Source organism: Micropterus salmoides, unplaced genomic scaffold, assembly GCF_014851395.1.
Source record: "Micropterus salmoides isolate LMB-PRFRI ecotype aquatic unplaced genomic scaffold, ASM1485139v1 Ms_hic_scaffold_12, whole genome shotgun sequence".
Classification (NCBI taxonomy): domain Eukaryota; kingdom Metazoa; phylum Chordata; class Actinopteri; order Centrarchiformes; family Centrarchidae; genus Micropterus; species Micropterus salmoides.
In genome coordinates, this window is record NW_024040263.1 from 35268881 (window position 1) to 35290920 (window position 22040).

General features: G+C 46.1%; 2 protein-coding genes across 3 annotated transcripts; one reads left to right on the forward strand and one right to left on the reverse strand.

The window, feature by feature from the left end:
* Positions 1 to 60: 60 nt before the first annotated feature.
* LOC119899887 (nuclear factor 7, brain-like) lies at positions 61 to 3307 on the reverse strand. Its single transcript, XM_038714716.1, has one exon. It carries the CDS (start codon positions 1633 to 1635, stop codon positions 238 to 240), a length of 1398 nt encoding a protein of 465 aa, XP_038570644.1. The 5' UTR covers positions 1636 to 3307; the 3' UTR covers positions 61 to 237.
* A 1162-nt stretch (positions 3308 to 4469) lies between these two features.
* Positions 4470 to 21884, forward strand: mtif2 (mitochondrial translational initiation factor 2). 2 transcript variants are annotated; one of them, XM_038714694.1, is made up of 14 exons: positions 4470 to 7174; positions 8834 to 8994; positions 11409 to 11532; positions 12536 to 12707; positions 12816 to 12976; positions 13182 to 13358; positions 13434 to 13573; positions 13667 to 13791; positions 16353 to 16557; positions 16632 to 16884; positions 17716 to 17856; positions 19725 to 19889; positions 21348 to 21488; positions 21557 to 21884. In XM_038714694.1, exons 2-14 carry the CDS (start codon positions 8836 to 8838, stop codon positions 21724 to 21726), a joined length of 2133 nt encoding a protein of 710 aa, XP_038570622.1. In that variant the 5' UTR covers positions 4470 to 7174; positions 8834 to 8835; the 3' UTR covers positions 21727 to 21884. The 2 variants fall into 2 exon arrangements, with proteins under 2 accessions (XP_038570622.1, XP_038570623.1); XM_038714695.1 differs by lacking the exons at positions 4470 to 7174; positions 8834 to 8994; positions 11409 to 11532; positions 12536 to 12707 and having other exon boundaries at positions 12836 to 12976; positions 13187 to 13358.
* The last annotated feature ends 156 nt before the right edge of the window (positions 21885 to 22040 follow it).

Consider the following 22040-nt stretch of genomic DNA (forward strand, 5'->3'; position numbering starts at 1 on the left):
TGAAAGAAGACGACCTTTCTGGATCCAGAGTCGGGAAGACGACTTTACTTTCACTAAATTTACAGCAGTTTGATAAACTGTCATTATTTACATCCTTAAAACTCAGGAAGTCTTTAATTCACTGGTTCTCTGTTAGATCAGATATGACAACTTCATGTTAAACATATCAGCAGAAACAACACAATGAAAACTACAACATTTAGTCATCAGCATCACCATCACCATCATCATCATCATCTATCTCTGTTGTTCTACAGTCACAAAGACCTTCGCTGGTAAAACCTTCAGTGGGAGTTTATCCAAAGTGTAAATATATGGAAACATCCTGTCAGTGAAAGTGTGTGTGAAGGTGTGTATGTGTGTGTTAGTATCAGGATCAGAGAACGACAGCTTTCCTCTGTTCCAGTCCAGATTCACTCTGATCCTCTGGAGCTTCTTCTGCACGCTGAGAACAGTGGGTCGAGCTGATGGTGACTGAGCTGAGTATTTACCTCTATAGAACCATATTCTCCATAATCCAGACCGTATGTCTTTCTTCCTCTGGACAGACTCTGCTAACACACCCAGTTCCCAGTCTGTATTGTCTCCAACCTCGACATCCCAGCTGTGAGTCCCTGAGTTAAAGCCCTCAGAGCCCAGGACAGAGTAGTAATGATCAACCCTCTCTGGATTGTCAGGAAGCTGCTGTCTCTCTCCTCCTCGTCTCACACTGGTCAGATCTTCAGACAGGATGAGTTCTGGATCAGCAGTGTTTGGGTCCAGAATGAGAGGAGTGTGGGAGACCATGTCCTTCATCTTGTTCCAGATGTTGAAGGTCAGGTTGCCCAGGTGTTTGGCCTGGTCTATCAGAGCTCCTGAGGGCAGCTGTGGATCATCCAGCAGGGGGCGCTGCTGGACTCTTTCCACTGCAGCCTTGTAGTTGAGCAGGAATGAGACGTCTTCAGCTCTCAGCTCCTCCTCTGTGGCTCTGACTGTGTCTGAAAGAGCTGCTATCTGTCTGCTCAGAGCCTCCATCTTCTCCTTCATCATCTGACTCTTCTGCTCCTCTTCCTCCCTCAGTGCAGCCATCCTGGCCTCCTCTTCCTCCTCTAGAAACTGCTGAAGCTTCTTAAACTGCTCCTTAATCTGCCTCTCTGTGTGTCGGGCCTGGACCTTCATGTGTTCTGCTGTTTGATCAAACTCCACTTTAACTCGTTCACAAACCTTTAACTTCTCCTTTAAGGGCTCCAGAGTTTCCTGAAGTTCCTTCTTGTGTTGTCGTGCAGCTTCATTGATGGGTCTGAATCTGTGGTTGATGTGTTTTTCTGAGTCTCTGCAGACGACACACACTGGCTGCTGATGGTCCAGACAGAAGAGTTTGAGTTTCTCAGAGTGCAGACTGCAGAGAGCCTCTGAAGCTCTCTGATCTCTCTCCTGTAGGAAACTCTCACACAGGCTCTTTAATAAAAAGTTAGTATGTGGATGATCCTTTGAATGTCTCCTCTTACAAACTGGACAGTCCTGACTTCCTCTCTCTGTCCACCAGCTCTGCAGACAGCCTTTACAGAAGCTGTGGCAACATGACAGGATGACAGGATCTTTAAAGATGTCCTGGCAGACAGGACAGCAGAGATCTTCCTCTAATCTGGAAGCCATTTAGTCTCTGAGTGAAGCTGAAGTCACAGCAGCAGACGCTCAGACAGGAAACAGTCAGCCACTCCCTCCTTCAGTAACGGCCCTGAAAGTTACCTTCACTTTGAGTCTTTGTTCTCGTCAAACTCTTGTTCAGTTTGTGGATTCAGCAGCAGGTTGAAGTGCTCGTATTCCCAGTATTCCCAGTATTCCCAGTATCCCTCCTGTAGCTGTCCTCTCTCAGTGGAAGTGCTGGTTCTGGTCTGAAGGGGAGTCTTACCGTCTGACCGTGTTTCCTGGTTTGTCTCAGGAAGTCATGTGAGGGGCGGAGTCTCTTCAGAGTATGAACACACAGGATTGGCTCTTATTTTTCCATCTGCAGTAACAATAAAATGTCCAGATAATCCCGTCTTGTTAGTAGATTGTGACGGAGCTCAGCTGACTGGAACACATGGGAACATTTTGAAATGAGAAAAGTTCAAATAGAGAGTTTAAAGAAATGAATGTGTAGTTGTGTGTTGTTCCTTTCTTAGTGTAACACTGTTCTGGCTGCATTTCCCCACAACAACAGAAGGCAGCGTTGAGTCACCAGGAACTCCGCTTAACGGTGGTTTGGACCATGTAAGCAACCCGTTCTCACTCTCAAGTCCTCACATATGGACACATGGTCGAGACCCACGGGCGTCAGTTTGAGACTCGCTGCTTATTCTGGGAATTCTGCTGTTAAAGGTCTTTAGAATGAAAACTGTTAAATAACATCCAGTTTAAAATCAGTTCACATAAAGACGTTTAGTGCTGATGAAGGGGTGCTGGAGCTCAGCACACAGACTGTGGGGGTTCGTCACATTAAAGTCTGGGAATCCATCAGAAGAACTGTGAAAGTGGACGAGTGAGTGTCATTCTGGCCGTGTTGAACAGACCTTTGAATCTGGTCCTGTTGGGTCTGGATCAGCTGTTCCGGCTCCATGGCCTAACGTAAACACAGATGAAATAATATTAATAACTTTTGAGTTCCTGTTGCTGGTTTTCACGCCATTAGGCAGAAATTCCTACACTAGATATTTATCTGATAAATTTAAGGATGTGACTCCATCAGCTTTAAATTCATTACCAAGTCCCAAAGTAGTAAAGTAAAAAGTAAACCCAGCGGGCAGGTCTGAACGCTCTGGTCCATGTCACAGCCGGATAATCTGACGGCAGCCGCTGTTTGCACTGTTTGCATTTAACTCTTTATTTCCTGCATTCTGGAGACATTTTCTGTTTTTTTATTTAGATTGGGGGAAACACAAAATCTAATCAGCCATGGGCTTTACAACATTTTTATTTATTACAACAACAAAATAACTAAATAAAATTAGTACGTTGGAAAAATAAACAGACATCAAGCCTTAATCTGACGTAAGCAGAACTTTGGACTCATTTCTGAGCACATTCCATGATGGGCTTTGTGTACAGAATGTTTAGTAATGATGATATTATTGATCAGAAACTGAATTTGTTTATACTTTAGGTCCAAACCTAAATGGAAAAAAATAAATCTGTCTTTATGAGTTTGGCCAGTCGTGTAAGGATTTCTATTCAATTCAATTCAATTCAATTCAATTTTATTTATATAGCGCCAAATCACAACAACAGTTATCTCACAGCGCTTTTCATAAAAGAGCAGGTCTAGACCGTACTCTGTGATGTTATTTAAGAAGCCCAACAGTTCCCACCAAGAGCAGCACTAGGAGACAGAGGCAAGGAAAAACTTCCTTTTAAGAGGCAGAAACCTCGAGCAGAACCATGGCTCAGGGTGGGCGACCATCTGCCTCGACCGGTTGGGGTGAGAGAGAGAGAGAGAGAGAGAGAGAGAGAGAGAGAGAGAGCGCAGGAGAGGAATAGAGAGAAAAAGAGGGATGTAAGGAAAGAGAGAGGGGAGGGAGGCAGCCTACACAATATACACACAGAGGTACAGACAGTGAAGGTGATGTTGCTATAGACTAAATGAAAAATGGTACAGATATTTATAGTAGTGTTAATGATAATAATAACAATAATAATAATAGGACTAGTAACAATAGTCGTTGCAGCAGAGGGTGTCGAGCAGGAACACGGAGGCAGCAGGTGACCCGCAACCACAGATCCAGACTCCACAGCTCCAGAGCCAGAAAACCTGCAGGAAGTGATGGAGGAGAGAGGAGAGAGACGAGAAAGCACAAGACTACCAGAAAGGGGAGAAGTTGAGTTAGTAACATGCAATAATGGGATGAGGTTGCATACAGAGGGAGAGAAAGTAGAGGAGAGAGGAGCTCAGTGCATCATGGGAAATCCCCCGGCAGTCTAGGCCTATAGCAGCATAACTAAGGGATGGTTCAGGACTCACCTGAGCCAGCCCTAACTATAAGCTTTATCAAAGAGGAAAGTCTTAAGCCTACTCTTAAATGTGGAGATGGTGTCTGCCTCCTGAACCCAAACTGGAACCTGGTTCCACAGGAGAGGAGCTTGATAGCTGAACGCTCTGGCTCCTAGTCTACTTTTGGAGACTCTAGGAACCACAAGTAACCCTGCATTCTGGGAGCGCAGTGCTCTGGTGGGGTAGTAAGGTACTATGAGCTCTTTAAGATAAGATGGTGCCTGACCATTAAGAGCTTTGTAGGTAAGAAGAATGATTTTAAATTCTATTCTGGATTTTACTGGAAGCCAATGCAAAGAAGCTAAAACAGGAGAAATGTGACCTCTTTTCCTGGTTCCTGTCAGAAAACGTGCTGCAGCATTCTGGATCAGCTGAAGAGTCTTAATGGACTTTTTCGAGCAGCCTGATAATAAGGAATTGCAGTAATCCAGCCTAGAAGTAACAAATGCATGGACTAGTTTTTCTGCATCATTTTTAGACAGGATGTTCCTGATTTTCGCAATATTACGTAGGTGAAAAAAGGCGGTCCTTGAAATTTGCTTAATGTTATAATAATTTCCTCCTCGTTAAGCCACAGGGTGCCTCAGGAATGTAATGTTACATTTTAGGTTTAATAAATCAACTTAACCAGTCTTCAGATTTTATAATTTAGGTGTTGGTGTGTTTTCTAGATTATCTTTAGATTAACTGAATAAGTGCCAGATTATATTTATTCTCATCCAGTTTAAATATTTGATCATTTTCATCCAACAGATGCACAAATGACCCTTTGTATTTGCTTTAGCTCAGATATTGTTCCGGGACATTATGGGAACTAAAGTTATCTTTAGAAATCATTTTCCAGAATAACAGAGAGGTTAACAGATAATTTAGATATTTCAAAGTCACATCTGAACAAAGACTGAAGCGAAGGGCTCGACCCAACGTATCACCAGCTCTGTGAGCTCACAGGAGCACAATTAATGAGTTAACTGGTAGAAATAGAAAATCCACTCCTGCTTTTATAGATAATGATGGTCATTTCTTAACAAAGTCTGTAGATATAGCTAATTATGTCAATAATTATTTTATAAATAAAGTGGACACATTAAAAAAGAAAATTATAGCAAATATTAACACATCTCATTTACAAATAAAAAATAATATAATGAGAGACAAAACCTGTATATTTAAATTTGAAAAAGTAACAGAGTGTGAGGTTGCAAAAATGATAAGTAATATTAAAAATAAACCACCAGGTGTTGATGACATGGATGGAAACCTCCTGAAGATGCCGGCAGACTTAGTAGCTCCAGCCATTTGTCACATAGTAAATCTGAGTCTTACCACAGGTGTATAAAAAAGATTATTCCACTATTGAAAGACAAAAAGCTTTTTTTCTGGTAAAAATAGCCGACTAATACACCTGTTAACAACTATAGGCAAGATCATGGAGAACATTGTATACAAACAAGTCAACAACTATTTCAAGAATTATTTACTCTTATCAGCATGCATACAGAAAGGGCCATTCAACAGCTACCGCTATGACATTCATCATTAATCGAGAAACTAGTGGCCTACGGATTTGATAAATCAGCTATAACGTGGTTTAACAGCTTCTTAACTGGTCGAACACAAACCGTTTTCTTTAATGGTTGTTATTCCAGCGTCAATACTGTGACATGCAGAGTTAGCCAAGGAAGCAGTCTTGGTCCTTTACTGGTTTTGACTAAGGCAAAAACAGTAACGTATGCTGATGACTCAACAATATATGCATCAGCACATCAGAGTTAAATGCTGTGGTGGATTGGATAAATGAAAACCATTTAATTTTAAATTTATCAAAAACCCGCTGTATTGTACTTGTTGTTCTGATCACGCCTTAAATCAAAATCCATTATTAAATGTTAAAATGCATGATACCCATATTAAACAAGTCCAAGAAATTAAGCTTTTAGGAATGATAGTAGATGAGAAGTTATCATGGTCAAACATATAGATTGCATGTGTGCCAAAATGGGTAAGGCTATCACTGTGATTAAAAGATATGTAAAGTTCTTAACATGTAAAACTACCACAATAGTTGCACAATCACTAATATTGTCGAATCTTGACTATTGTCCAACCGTATGGTCCAATGCCACGGCTGAAAAGATCAGAAAGTTATGAATTATACAGAATGGAGCAGCAAGGATGGTACTTCGTTGTGACTATTACACAAGCACAAAACTCATGCATGCAAAATTAAATTGGATGTCGGTTTATGACAGACTTTCATATTCCTTATTGACATTTGTCAGGAATATTTCTGTCACCAAAACTCCTCAGACTCTCTACCAAAATCTTTTGTTCAGTGTTGACATCCATAAGTCTGCTACCAGACATGCTTGTGCAAACAAATTTATTTCACCAATTACAGAAAGAGAACATTCAGTTTTAGAGCAATGCAGGAATGGAACCTACTCCCCAAACAAATAACTCTAATAGAAAACCATCCTAAATTTAAGATTCAATTAAAAAAGTTCATTTAAAAAAATTCTATTAAATCATTTGTGTAACAGCAACTTTTTGTGCTTTTTTATTGTAACATTCACTGTATGTTAAATTTATTGGAGATGGGGGTTTTAAGAATAATTTTTATCAACATTAACTGTCTTATAACTTTGTGAAAACTGTATTTAAAATTTCTGTATGGTATAAAAACTGAAAATTGTGGCTGGTTGATTTTGAAATGTTTTGTAATATTCATGCAAACCTCTTTCTGGACCCCAGGAAGAATAACACTAGCTTTTGCTGTGCTAATGGGGATCCAAATAAATAAATAAACAAATAAATAAACAGCTGGTTACGGCCACGCCTGAGCGCGAGCAGGTGACGTCCTGCTGTGACGTCATTATGTTTCTAAAAGAAACTGATTCAGGTGTAATTTTATTTGTTTGTTTTTCTAAATGATCTCTTGTCCAACACTGACTCCAGTCCAGCAGGTGATGCACCTCTAACCCAAAAAACACCAAAGAAGAAGAAGAAGCTGCAGTTCCTCTCCGGGCCTGCAGGGGGCGCCGGCGGCTCGTCAGCTAACTGTCATGGCGGCTCCCTGTCGCAGGTTTATTTCACGGTGAAACTGAACTCGCAGATATTAAGTCTTTATTTCAGGATGAGCTGAGAGAAGAAACTGAACTCTGTCAGGTGAGAAAAGAAACTTTACCTGAAACCACGTTAATGTTTCCGTTTCCGGTCAGTTTGACACGTTTTATAAACCTCTCTGTTTTCTAACGCTGATGCTGTCATGGGGCTCGAGCTGCGCGCCAAACTTCAGTCAAAAACGGTGTAATTTAGTCAGTTCAGGTAAAAACACCTGAACTGACTGAAGCTCGGCCTGTTTTTCTGAAACCTTTGCTTCTCTTAGTGAATTCGGCGCTAATATAACCCAGCAGACACCCCGTGTTTCAGCCAGATTATCACATTTCACTGAAACTTCTTAATGCAGGAAATGACCTGACTGTCCCAACAAGGAGGCTGAAGTTCAGGTCCAGATCTGAAACCACTGGAGCTGTCACATCCGGACTGGATTAATCCAGAGAAGCTAGTTTCAGTTTCAGATGTGTGATCTTGAATCTTCAGCCTCTCTGTTATAATCTGGTCCAGATCTGATGTGTTTCAGCTTCTGTGGCCACATTTCATTCATCAGAATCAGGATCAGGTCGTTGATCCACCAGGAGAAATTCTTGTGTCACAGGATTGTAGTAATAATAATACAAAGCTGGTGTGTAAATGTTCAGTATTCACCTCATTAACAGAACTGTGATGATGAACACTTTTGGTTTGGATGTCAGTATGTCATTAAAAATTATAATGTTATTTATAAAAACAGTTTCTGTTATAACTCTTCTGAATGAAATCGAGTCAGTTAGAAGCAGAAACCTTTCAGTCAATACGTAGAGGCTGAAATCCCTCTCCGGCACTATTTGGCTTGTATTGTCCATTTAAAGGTTTTTCAACAGGTAAAAAGGACGGGATCGGTTGGTGCACAGCAAGTTAAATAAGAGACATAAGGAGAATTGCTTTGCTGTGACCACGGACATAAAGTGATGTTTATTTGCACGTCCAGATAAAAGCAGCTGCAGCCGTAAAGAGACGTGCTGCACGCTCCCCACACGACACCTGCGTGCTCCGCTGTCCAGTCTGTCTGCTAAAAACGGGGACAGCTCCAGACGGGGGGGCAGGCCGACAAAACGGTCCCTGGAAAACGGGGACGTCTGGTCACCCTGTAATAATGAGTACTGGTAGAGTGGATGTGGACTACATGTCCTTAGAAACTGCAGTATTAGGACGGAGTATCAAGAGTACTAAAACATAATCGTGCGCAGTATTTGAAGTTTAATGACCAACGCGTCCCGGAGGTCAAACTCAGGAGCACAGTAACCATGTTAGTGCAGGAAAAGACTCCTGATTTCTTTTCCCACAAGTACAATAAAGGTTTCAGATCTGAAAGTGTGTTTTAAAGAAACTTTCGCCTCTCTGGAAGAATCCGGATCTGAGAGCTCCGGGTGTCGTGGACTCGTGAGTGTTTTCAGCAGCAGACCCTGTCCCTGAAGGCAACACCTCACTGCTCTCACCTGCACGGCCAGCCGACGGTGAATAATGAGAATAACTGCAGAGAAAAGTTATGGAGGGTTTGAGGTTCTGAGTGTAAACCTGGTGTCCCTGAACGTCCCGTCAGACTTCTAGAGCTCTTTGGATTCCGGTTGAACCGGCTGGACTGAAACGGTTCAGGTCATAACGGAGTTCATTTGTGGTTATGATGTCGTTTCCCCAAACAGGAAGCTCACCCGTCTCTCTCTGCAGGTATGAATGTGATGTCATCAGTGATGCGGGGCGCCCGCCGGCTCGCCCACGCCGACCCGAATCTGCTCAGCCACTTCCTGCCTCCGTCCCTCCGCTGTCCGTCTCGAAGCCCCGCCCCCCTGCTCACCTGTCGACAGAACAGGAAGTTCGCCTCCAAACAGGTGAGTCCGACAGCAGGATGTGGAATAAACAGCTCTGCAAAATGATCCGCTTCTCTAGTTGGACTTCTTATACGTATGTGTTGCATTAAAATAAACATTTCTTCCAAATTCAAATAAAAATGTAAGAAAACGAGTTCACAACACCAATATTTTAACTTCAAGAACCAATGTTTGGCGGGCTAACTCTGCGTCTTGGCGTGCTCTGCTCCGGTCCGTCACACGGCTGTCCTGGTGCAGAAACTCAAGCGGCTCAGCTTCGTTGGCTGACTTGTGACCCTCCATCTTCCTCTTGATCAAATTCCAGAGGTTTTCAGTGGGGTTCAGGTCTGGAGGTTGGGCTGACCGTGACCTGGTCTCGATCCGGGCGGCTGTGGCTCAGGAGGTAGAGCGGGTTGGCTGTTAATCGGAAGGTCGGCGGTTCAATCCCTGGCTCCCCCTGGTTGCGTGTCGAAGTGTCCTTGGGCAAGATACTGAACTGTTCTGGCTGTTCTGCCAGCGTATGAGTGAGTGTGAATGTTAGTTTCCGTTTGAGCTCAGTGTATGAATGTGTGTGACTGGTGAATGCAGATGTAGTGTAAAAGCGCTTTGAGACTAGGAGCATTTACATTTACATCCGGGCTGGCTGTGAGGCCGGAGCGTTGTAGAAGCAGAGGGAATGAGGCTTTCTTCCAGGATACAGATTCGTCCTTCACAAAGAGAAATCTGCCCGATTCCAGCCTTGCTGAAGCGCCCCCCATCATCGCTGATCCTGTGGGCCCCTCCGGGTCTCCGTCTAACCAGGCTTTGGCTGAAAACTGGACTCATCAGAGAAGAAGACCTCGCTCCAGTCCTCTACGGTCCAATCCTTACTATCTTTAGCAAACTGTGGCCTGGCTTGTCTTCGCTTCTCATTGATCAAGGGCCTTTTTCTAGCTTTGTCTGACTTCAGCTCGGCCCCTAGGAGCCTGTTTCAAACGGTCCTCGCTGTGCACTTCGCCCCAGCTGCTGCTGGCCATTCCTTTTGTAAATCACTTGATGTCATCCTACGGTTCCTGAGTGACAGTCGATGGCGCCCTCTGCCGGTCTGTAGCTTTGCTGTCTGTTGCTTCATCTTATGAACTTTTAGGGGTGAAGCGACCTGACGCTGTTCCCAGTGATGACCACAGCAGTGTTATTATGCGTTTCCTCGTTAAATGAGATTTGGCTCAGGTACCTCGTTAGGTAGGATGAGGTGTGCACTGGCATGAAATGGCTGCCGCACGTGTAGAGATACTGATTTTCGACAGTATGGACTGGTCTCTTATGAATAGTTCGACTTCATGGAGTCTAAAATGAGGCTCAGATAATATTTCACTATTGAACATACAGGATGTTCGTGCATCATGTTTTCACCATGATTTGCTTATTAAAATCATTTGTGCTGAGAACAATCAGTGAAATAGAAAACAAATATATACAGAAATATTTTATATGAAACAACTGTAACAAATCAGCTGAATGTGAAACGGCGAGGGAAAAGTGTGAGGTAGCGTTTAGATCAGTGCAGCCGCCTGCTGCTTCATGTAGTCAAACACTCAGACTCTGTGCTCTGGGTAACGATGTGCATTAACCAAATAAAGTTCAGTTCTAACACCGTGTATTTAATCTTTAAATGAACTCAGTTCTGACCCGGACGGCTCGCAGGGAATCTCAGCTGTCGAACAAATCAAACGTCACCACAGTTAAAAACACATTTAACCCCCAAAGTCCCAGCAGAGCAACGGTTCCTTCGGTTAACTTAAAGTCAAATAGATTTCAAAAGCTAGCAGGTGGAAGCGAGGCGAGACGCAGGTCCATAATATTCATATTCATGCCACAGTGTGAAGATGCCGTAATCCAGAGAGGATCCAACAGATAATCCAGCGCACAGTGCTGTAGTCCTTCATTCAGTATCGTCTGGCAATCCTGCGTTACAGCGACGCTCCCAAACATCACTCCCCTTTTAAAAACATGTCTGACACAAATAATCTAATATATAATGATGATAAATGACCGGAGAACTCCGGTAGAACATGTTGAGCTGCACGAGTGTGACGACGCTCAGGAACTAAATATCAGAGGGTTTCTTATTAATAGGAAAGAGTTTATTACTCAGACTCAAACCTGTGAGCCAATCACAGCCAGCTGTGTAACCTCCTGCAGCTCCTCCAGAGTCAGCTGACACACCTGTCGGTCATGATAAACTCAGACACGTCACAAATCCTGAGAGGATCTGTGTTACTAACGTGGTGTTCAGTGTCACATTTTACAGAAACACAGTAAATATTTACGTTCTCGCCTGTAAGAATCCTGTTTAGCTTCTTATGATAAGTAACCATGGAAACACATGACGTTGGTGAGCAGCAGCTCTTTGTAACTTTATCGCTCACTTTGAAAATGTGTTGATCTGTCTGCAGGTCAAAGGTCAGAAAAAAGACCAGAAGAACCCGAAGGTCAAAGCTAAAGTGGACAAACAGGAAGTGGAGATCAGACAGAGGATGACGGCGGCGGCTCTCGCCGAGGCCATGAACAAAGACTTTGGTAAGAAACAACAAAGATCCACTCGGAGCGGTTCTGATCTCAGGTCACGTGTTAAATAAAGTTTTCTGCCTTTCAGGTCACGTGTTAAAGAAAGTTTTCTGCCTTTCAGGTCACGTGTTAAATAAAGTTTTCTGCCTTTCAGGTCACGTGTTAAAGAAAGTTTTCTGCCTTTCAGGTCACGTGTTAAATAAAGTTTTCTGCCTTTCAGGTTAGGCGTCGGATAAAGTTTTCTGCCTTTCAGGTCAGGCGTCGGATAAAGTTTTCTGCCTTTCCAGGTCAGGCGTCGGATAAAGTTTTCTGCCTTTCAGGTCAGGCGTCGGATAAAGTTTTCTGCCTTTCAGGTCACGTGTTAAATAAAGTTTTCTGCCTTTCAGGTCAGGCGTCGGATAAAGTTTTCTGCCTTTCAGGTCACGTGTTAAATAAAGTTTTCTGCCTTTCAGGTCACGTGTTAAATAAAGTTTTCTGCCTTTCAGATCACGTGTTAAATAAAGTTTTCTGCCTTTCAGGTCACGTGTTAAATAAAGTTTTCTGCCTTTCAGGTCACGTGTTAAATAAAGTTTTCTGCCTTTCAGGTCACGTGTTAAAGAAAGTTTTCTGCCTTTCAGGTCACGTGTTAAAGAAAGTTTTCTGCCTTTCAGGTCACGTGTTAAATAAAGTTTTCTGCCTTTCAGGTTAGGCGTCGGATAAAGTTTTCTGCCTTTCAGGTCAGGCGTCGGATAAAGTTTTCTGCCTTTCCAGGTCAGGCGTCGGATAAAGTTTTCTGCCTTTCAGGTCAGGCGTCGGATAAAGTTTTCTGCCTTTCCAGGTCAGGCGTCGGATAAAGTTTTCTGCCTTTCAGGTCACGTGTTAAATAAAGTTTTCTGCCTTTCAGGTCACGTGTTAAATAAAGTTTTCTGCCTTTCAGATCACGTGTTAAATAAAGTTTTCTGCCTTTCAGGTCACGTGTTAAATAAAGTTTTCTGCCTTTCAGGTCACGTGTTAAATAAAGTTTTCTGCCTTTCAGATCACGTGCTGGAGGCCCTGCTGAACACCTCGGTGGATGTGGACTCCTTGGAGCCGGACTCGGTTCTGGAGGAGAGGTGGATTAAGGAGGTGGTGACTCGATCAGGGATGAAGTTCAGGTGGGCCAAACTGAGCGAGAGCAGAGAAAGACCCAACAGAGACGCCCACAGGAGGTACGAGACGTCGCCTCGTTGGTCAGAGCTTGTATTTCTGAATGCTGATTGGATGTCGAACATTATTAAAGCCTGATTTGAGAATGTGTCTCTCTCTGATCCGGTCAGACCTCCAGCGGACCCGTCCAGCTTGGTGCCCCGCCCCCCGGTGGTCACCATCATGGGTCATGTGGATCACGGTAAGACCAGCCTGCTGGACAGCCTGAGGAAGAGTCAGATCGTCTCCACGGAGGCCGGCGGGATCACGCAACACATCGGAGCTTTCCTAGGTAACCACTCCCACAGGAAGTGGGCTGCAGGCGCCGAGATGACGATTCTGATTGGTTTAAAGAAATAAAAAGCTGTTCTGAGTCGGTTCTTCATGTGAACTCCTGTAGGATCCACCTCAGGAACACTCGGCAGGACTGTAAACGCTGTGTTGGCGGTTACGTTTTTCTGAAGCGTCTAAACAGCCTATTGGCTTTTTTCTTCTAGTGCAGCTGCCTACAGGTGAGAAGATCACCTTCCTGGACACACCTGGCCACGCCGCCTTCTCCGCGATGAGAGCCCGCGGAGCCAATGCCACAGACATCGTCATCCTGGTGGTGGCGGCCGACGACGGCGTCATGAACCAGACGGTCGAGTCCATCCAACACGCCAGGAGAGCCAAAGGTATGAGCTCCACCTGGCAGTCACAGCTGAGGGTGTGTTCTGTGTTTTCACTCAGTGGTTCTGGTTCTGTTGCAGTCCCGATGATCGTGGCGGTGAACAAGTGTGACAAACCTCAGGCCGACCCTCAGAGGGTGAAACAGGAGCTGCTCGCCCACGATGTCGTCTGCGAGGAGTTCGGAGGAGACGTCCAGGCGATCCACATCTCAGCTCTCAAGGTGAACCGCCAGGTTTAAAGTCAGCTGACTGTCAACGGGAGGAGGAGTCGGTGTGATGGAAGGTCATGTTGTCATTGTCGTTGTTGTTGGCAGGGCGACAACCTGATGGCTCTGGCCGAGGCCACGGTGGCGTTGGCGGAGGTTTTAGAGCTGAAGGCAGAGCCCAGCGGCCTCGTAGAGGGACTCATCATCGAGAGCCGCACCGACAAAGGCAAAGGGTGAGCATCAGTGACCTCCGGGTCAGAACGTAGATCTGGTTCTAAGAGTTCTAGAGTACTTTAGAGACGGTACGCAGCTCCGGTTCTGAGAGATCTTGGTGACTTTAGAGACGGTACGTAGCTCCGGTTCTGTGAGATCTTGGTGATTTTAGAGACGGTACGTAGCTCCGGTTCTGAGAGATCTAGGTGACTTTAGAGACGGTACGTAGCTCCGGTTCTGAGAGATCTAGGTGACTTTAGAGACGGTACGTAGCTCCGGTTCTGAGAGATCTAGGTGACTTTAGAGACGGTACGTAGCTCCGGTTCTTAGAGATCTAGGTGACTTTAGAGACGGTATGAGGTTCTTGGAGATCTAGGTGACTTTAGAGATGGTATGAGGTTCTTGGAGATCTAGGTGACTTTAGAGACGGTATGAGGTTCTTGGAGATCTAGGTGACTTTAGAGACGGTATGAGGTTCTTGGAGATCTAGGTGACTTTAGAGACGGTACGTAGCTCCGGTTCTGTGAGCTCTAGGTGACTTTAGAAACGGTACGTAGCTCCGGTTCTTAGAGATCTAGGAGACTTTAGAGACGGTACGTAGCTCCGGTTCTGTGAGATCTTGGTGACTTTAGAGACGGTACGTAGCTCCGGTTCTGAGAGATCTAGGTGACTTTAGAGACGGTACGTAGCTCCGGTTCTTAGAGATCTAGGTGACTTTAGAGACGGTACGTAGCTCCGGTTCTGTGAGCTGTAAGAGACTTTAGAGACGGTACGTAGCTCCGGTTCTTAGAGATCTAGGTGACTTTAGAGACGGTACGTAGCTCCGGTTCTTAGAGATCTAGGTGGCTTTAGAGACGGTACGTACCTCCGGTTCTGTGAGCTGTAAGAGGCTTTAGAGACGGTACGTAGCTCTGGTTCTGTGAGATCTTGGTGACTTTAGAGACGGTACGTAGCTCCGGTTCTGAGAGATCTAGGTGACTTTAGAGACGGTACGTAGCTCCGGTTCTTAGAGATCTAGGTGGCTTTAGTGACTGTACGTAGCTCCGGTTCTGTGAGATCTTGGTGACTTTAGAGACGGTACGTAGCTCCGGTTCTGTGAGATCTTGGTGATTTTAGAGACGGTACGTAGCTCCGGTTCTGAGAGATCTAGGTGACTTTAGAGACGGTACGTAGCTCCGGTTCTGTGAAATCTTGGTGACTTTAGAGACGGTACGTAGCTCCGGTTCTGTGAGATCTAGGTGACTTTAGAGACGGTGAGTAGCTCCAGTTCTTAGAGATCTAGGTGACTTTAGAGACGGTGAGTAGCTCCGGTTCTTAGAGATCTAGGTGACTTTAGAGACGGTATGAGGTTCTTGGAGATCTAGGTGACTTTAGAGATGGTATGAGGTTCTTGGAGATCTAGGTGACTTTAGAGACGGTATGAGGTTCTTGGAGATCTAGGTGACTTTAGAGACGGTATGAGGTTCTTGGAGATCTAGGTGACTTTAGAGACGGTACGTAGCTCCGGTTCTGTGAGCTCTAGGTGACTTTAGAAACGGTACGTAGCTCCGGTTCTTAGAGATCTAGGTGGCTTTAGCGACTGTACGTAGCTCCGGTTCTGTGAGATCTTGGTGACTTTAGAGACGGTACGTAGCTCCGGTTCTGAGAGATCTAGGTGACTTTAGAGACGGTACGTAGCTCCGGTTCTTAGAGATCTAGGTGACTTTAGAGACGGTACGTAGCTCCGGTTCTGTGAGCTGTAAGAGACTTTAGAGATGGTATGTAGCTCCGGTTCTGTGAGATCTAGGTGACTTTAGAGACGGTACGTAGCTCCGGTTCTTAGAGATCTAGGTGGCTTTAGAGACGGTACGTAGCTCCGGTTCTGTGAGCTGTAAGAGACTTTAGAGACGGTACGTAGCTCTGGTTCTGTGAGATCTTGGTGACTTTAGAGACGGTACGTAGCTCCGGTTCTGAGAGATCTAGGTGACTTTAGAGACGGTACGTAGCTCCGGTTCTTAGAGATCTAGGTGGCTTTAGCGACTGTACGTAGCTCTGGTTCTTAGAGATCTAGGAGACTTTAGAGACGGTACGTAGCTCCGGTTCTGAGAGATCTAGGTGACTTTAGAGACGGTACGTAGCTCCGGTTCTTAGAGATCTAGGTGACTTTAGCGACTGTACGTAGCTCCGGTTCTTAGAGATCTAGGTGACTTTAGAGACGGTACGTAGCTCCGGTTCTGTGAGCTGTAAGAGACTTTAGAGACAGTATGTAGCTCCGGTTCTGTGAGATCTTGGTGACTTTAGAGACGGTACGTAGCTCCGGTTCTGTGAGCTGTAAGAGACTTTAGAGACGGTATGTAGCTCCGGTTCTGTGAGATCTTGGTGACTTTAGAGACGGTACGTAGCTCCGGTTCTGTGAGATCTTGGTGACTTTAGAGACGGTACGTAGCTCCGGTTCTGTGAGCTGTAAGAGACTTTAGAGATGGTATGTAGCTCCGGTTCTGTGAGATCTTGGTGACTTTAGAGACGGTACGTAGCTCCGGTTCTGTGAGATCTTGAGACGGTATGAGGTTCTGAGAGATCTGACCCGTCACATGTTTCCCAGTCCTGTGACGACAGCCATCGTCCAGAGGGGAACGTTGAAGCGAGGTTGTATCCTGGTGGCGGGGAAGAGTTGGGCTAAAGTCCGTTTCCTGTTTGACGAGAACGGGCGAGCGGTGCCGGAGGCCGGGCCGAGCGCTGCGGTGGAGGTGGTGGGCTGGAAGGAGCTGCCGTCTGCTGGAGAGGTTCTGCTGGAGGTGGAGTCGGAGGTGAGAACGCCACGCCGCTGTGATGTGTCAGATCTGTGAGTTTGCGTGTGTAACTTTGTTCTGTGGTCGAGCAGCAGCGAGCGAGGGAGGTGGTGGAGTGGAGGAGCTACGAGGAGGAGCAGCAGAAGCTGCAGGAGGAGCAGAGCGTCATCGAGCTCAAACAGAAAGTCCACCTGGAGGAGTACAGGAAGGAGAGGGCGGGGCTATCTCACCTGAGCTGGAGGCAGAGGAAGTCTGCTCTGTACCGTGCCAACAAGACCAAGTACGCCGTGAGGCCGAGCGAGAGGACTCAGAGGGACGAGCTGAGCCTGCCACTCATCATCAAAGGTACACAGCTGGGCTCTGATAGGCTGCTCTCACTGTGACATCACTCAGGCACAACTGAGAAGCAGGTGGAGCAGCACCTGAGGATCTACAGGTCGCAGCTCTCAGGACTAATTTACTGACGCCAAGACAGAAATGTAGTTAATTATCGATAAGGTGTTCATATCCAGTCAGAGGTCAGTTCCTGTTCCGTGGGTTCCAGCAAATGCTGCCCTCTGCTGGTTCATATCAGGCCTGTTGCAAAGAATCTGGTTCGACAGTAATTTAAGTTTTGAGCAGCACGCCACAAAGTTTGTGCGATCATGTTTTTACCAGCTTAGAAATATATCAAAAATACAACCTGTTAACTTTGAAGGACACTGAGACGCCTTCATCTCATCACGTACCGCTACAGACCCAAAAATCTACTGACCGACTCCAGACTGTCCAGAACTCAGCTGCCGGGCTTTTAACCAGAACTAAGAAACCGTTTCAGCTTCGTGACTCTGGCTCCCAGTATGTTTCAGAACAGACTGTAATATCTTATCGATTACTTTTAAAGCTCTTCACGGCGTCTCGCCCTGTTCTGACCTTTTATACGCAGCAGCACGAACCTTAAGATCCTGCGTCTGCCGTCCGTTTCAGAGTCTCGACTGAAAACTAAAGGGGACCGTTTGAGTCGGGGCCCTGAGGCTTTTCTTAAAACAGATTTTTATAGAAGTGCCTTTCCTGATTTTAATTATTTTTCTTTTAACTGTATTTTAGAGTTTTCTTGCTGATCGTTTGTCTTTATAAATATTAACTTTATTATAACGTGGCCCCCGACCTCGCCACCGACCGACCTTTGACCTGCAGGTGACGTGGACGGGTCGGTGGAAGCCATCCTGAACATCCTGGACAGCTACGACGCCCAGGAGCAGTGTCAGCTGGAGGTTCTTCACTTCGGCATCGGAGACGTTTCAGAGAACGACATCAACATGGCCGAAACATTCGGAGGTAACGACCAGCGGAGAGACGCCGCGGTCAGAGGTCACAGCAGCGCAGACTCAGAAGAGAATTCAATTCAATTCAATTCAATTCAATTCAATTTTATTTATATAGCGCCAAATCACAACAACAGTTATCTCACAGCGCTTTTCATAAAAGAGCAGGTCTAGACCGTACTCTGTGATGATATTTACAGAAGCCCAACAGTTCCCACCAAGAGCAGCACTAGGCGACAGAGGCAAGGAAAAACTTCCTTTTAAGAGGCAGAAACCTCGAGCAGAACCATGGCTCAGGGTGGGCGGCCATCTGCCTCGACCGGTTGGGGTGAGAGAGAGAGAGAGAGAAAGAGAGAGAGAAAGAGAGTGAAAGAGAGAGAGAGAAAGAGAGAGAGAGAGAGAGAGAGGGATGTAAGGAGAGAGAGAGGGGAGGGAGGCAGCCTACACAATATACACACAGAGGTACAGACAGCGAAGGTGATGTTGCTATAAACTAAATGAAAAATGGTACAGATATTTATAATAGTGTTAATGGTAACCATCGTAATGTTAATGATTATAATAACAATAAGACTAGCAACAATAGTCGTTGCAGTAGAGGGTGTCGAGCAGGAACACGGGGGCAGCAGGTGACCCGCAGCCACAGATCCAGACTCCACAGCTCCAGAGCCAGAAAACCTGCAGGAAGTGATAGGAGGAGAGAGGAGAGGGACGAGAAAGCACAAGACTACCAGAAAGGGGAGAAGTTGTGTTAGTAACATGCAATAATGGGATGAGGTTGCATACAGCGGGAGAGAAAGTAGAGGAGAGAGGAGCTCAGTGCATCATGGGAAATCCCCCGGCAGTCTAGGCCTATAGCAGCATAACTAAGGGATGGTTCAGGACTCACCTGAGCCAGCCCTAACTATAAGCTTTATCAAAGAGGAAAGTCTTAAGCCTACTCTTAAATGTGGAGATGGTGTCTGCCTCCTGAACCCAAACTGGAACCTGGTTCCACAGGAGAGGAGCTTGATAGCTGAACGCTCTGGCTCCTAGTCTACTTTTGGAGACTCTAGGAACCACAAGTAACCCTGCATTCTGGGAGCGCAGTGCTCTGGTGGGGTAGTAAGGTACTATGAGCTCTTTAAGATAAGATGGTGCCTGACCATTAAGAGCTTTGTAGGTAAGAAGAATGATTTTAAATTCTATTCTGGATTTTACTGGAAGCCAATGCAAAGAAGCTAAAACAGGAGAAATGTGATCTCTTTTCCTGGTTCCTGTCAGAACACGTGCTGCAGCATTCTGGATCAGCTGAAGAGTCTTAATGGACTTTTTCGAGCAGCCTGATAATAAGGAATTGCAGTAATCCAGCCTAGAAGTAACAAATGCATGGACTAGTTTTTCTGCATCATTTTTAGACAGGATGTTCCTGATTTTCGCAATATTACGTAGGTGAAAAAAGGCGGTCCTTGAAATTTTCTTAATGTGGGACTTAAACGACATGTCCTGATCAAAGATAACTCCAAGATTCCTCACAGTGGTGCTGGAGGCCAGGGCGATGCCATCCAGGGAAACTATATCTTTAGATAATGCGTCACGGAGGTGCTTAGGCCCCAGAATGTGTTCTTAATCACTAAAACAGACTCAGAGATGCTGCTCAGAGATCAACAGATATAACATCGAATGATTCAGCCTCAAAAATAACTTTTATTTATAACTGCAGCTAAAATAAAACCAAGATAAACTTTGTTTGTCCCCTGGAGAGTAAACAACAACAACAACGCTAATAAAGCCAGAGTCGGGGGGAAACGTCCCTGTAGAGACTCTCTGGTCTAGTTTTGTGGCAGAAAACTGAATAAACAGGTTATTAAAATAGTGATAACCGGACCTCTTCTTCTTCAGGTTCCATTTACGGCTTCAACGTGGCGGCCAGCAGGTCGATCCAGCAGCTGGCGGCGAAGCGCGGCGTCCCGCTGCGACTGCACAACGTCATCTACAAACTGATGGACGAGCTGAAGGACGAGCTGAGCAGCAAACTGCCGCCGCTGCTGTCGGAGAATGTGCTGGGTGAGGAGAACCCGCTAGAACCACTCAGACCTGTACCTGAGACTCTGTAGACCTGTGTCCGAGACTCTGTAGACCTGTGCCCGAGACTCTGTAGACCTGTGTCTGAGACTCTGTAGACCTGTACCTGACACTCTGTGGATCAGGGCCCGAGACTCTGTAGACCTGTGTCCGAGACTCTGTAGACCTGTGTCTGACACTCTGTAGACCTGTGTCTGAGACTCTGTAGACCAGGGCCCGAGACTCTGTAGACCTGTACCTGACACTCTGTGGATCAGGGCCCGAGACTCTGTAGACCTGTGTCTGACACTCTGTAGACCTGTGTCTGACACTCTGTAGACCAGGGCCCGAGACTCTGTAGACCTGTGTCTGACACTCTGTAGACCTGTGTCTGACACTCTGTAGACCAGGGCCCGAGACTCTGTAGACCTGTGTCTGACACTCTGTAGACCTGTGTCTGACACTCTGTAGACCAGGGCCCGAGACTCTGTAGACCTGTGTCTGACACTCTGTAGACCTGTGTCTGACACTCTGTAGACCTGTGTCTGACACTCTGTAGACCTGTGTCTGACACTCTGTGGATCAGGGCCCGAGACTCTGTAGACCTGTGTCTGACACTCTGTAGACCTGTGTCTGACACTCTGTAGACCTGTGTCTGACACTCTGTAGACCTGTGTCTGAGAGGAGCTCCTAGTGACAAAATTCTAAGAAATGTGGGCGTTTACTCTTAAAATTAAATAAAAAATCCTAGTACAGACAAAAGTAATTCAGAAAGCATCTTAACCCTTAAGAGTGTAAATAGTTGGGAGGACGAGGACTTTAAGTTTCTTTAGTAGAGGAGAAAATGGCAGAAAGACGAAGAGGGAGAAGAAACGTGTTGCAGACAGCGAGTTAATCAGACGCTGTAGATCAGATCGTGTTTGTGACGGATCTCGTTAGAGACGCGCCAACATCTCCGACAGCGCAGGAATGAGAGGAATCACTACGTTACTGGGAAAATGCCGCAGTAATGTCACAACCTTCTGTAAGCAGAGTGATCAAACAAACAATCACAGCACTTTCAGCCTCTCAATGTGTCGCAGTTCATTTCGTTTCCACTGGACACTCGCCGGAGTGGAACACTGTTTATCATGCTAAGCCAATCAAATACCTTGTAGGAAATGAACAGCATGGTAAATAAACGGTGTGTGTGCGTGTGAAATATTATAATATAAATATAGTGAAGGCTTAGAAAAGAACCTTTACTTAAAATCACTTTCTTTCCTTCTTGGACAACCAACCAATCACCGTCTTAAAGATTGTGTCATCCATAGCAACGGGGTCAGCCCGCCTCAGATCAGTCCCTGATCGCTCTTAAGACTCCTACGGAAGAGTTTTCTGAGAGAATCTTTATGAATACGGGCCCTGGTGTGCCGCAGCGCTCCACCTGACAGGAAGCTGTCCGTCTCTCTGCCCGTCCAGGTGAAGCCACCGTCCTCGCCATGTTTGACGTCTCCGTGGGGAAGAAGAAGGTTCCCGTCGCCGGCTGTCGGGTTCAGAAAGGTCAGCTGGACCGGCGGCTCAAGTTCAGGCTGATCCGAGGCCGAGACACCGTCTGGGAGGGTGAGTGAGACCAGGACCAGGACCGGTCTACCTTTGTGATGAAGCAGCTGACCCGTTTGTCTCCGCAGGTTCTCTAGTGGCGCTGAAGCATCACAAGGACGACGTGCAGACGGTGAAGACGGGGATGGAGTGCGGCCTGTCGGCTGACGGCGACGTGGACTTCAGACCCGGCGACACGGTCGTCTGCTTCGAGGAGCAGGACGCGCCGCAGGTCACTTCCTGGGACCCCGGCTTCTAATAAAGACTTCATTTCCCATCATCCTCTGCTGCTCAGAGGCTCGGTCTGATAAACAGGAAGCTCAGGAGCTGCTGACGCACTTCCTGTTCACCTGGAGACTGAAGCTGATAATTTAATGAACGTTGTCCCTGACCACCTGCCCTGCCCGTGACCACCTGTCCTGTCCTGCCCTGCCCGTGACCACCTGTCCTGTCCTGCCCTGCCCGTGACCACCTGACCTGCCCGTGACCTCCTGACCACCTGTCCTGCCCTGACCTGCCCGTGACCACCTGTCCTGACCTGCCCGTGACCTCCTGACCACCTGTCCTGCCCTG

Excerpts from the sequence above, each read along its gene's own strand:
- LOC119899887 (XM_038714716.1), bottom strand. The coding sequence starts at position 1,635 with ATGGCTTCCAGATTAGAGGAAGATCTCTGCTGTCCTGTCTGCCAGGAC.
- mtif2 (XM_038714694.1), top strand. The coding sequence starts at position 8,836 with ATGAATGTGATGTCATCAGTGATGCGGGGCGCCCGCCGGCTCGCCCAC. Across the intron at positions 11,533-12,535 it reads GGCCATGAACAAAGACTTTG|ATCACGTGCTGGAGGCCCTG; the intron begins GTAAGAAACAAC and ends TCTGCCTTTCAG. Across the intron at positions 19,890-21,347 it reads GCTGTCGGAGAATGTGCTGG|GTGAAGCCACCGTCCTCGCC; the intron begins GTGAGGAGAACC and ends CTGCCCGTCCAG.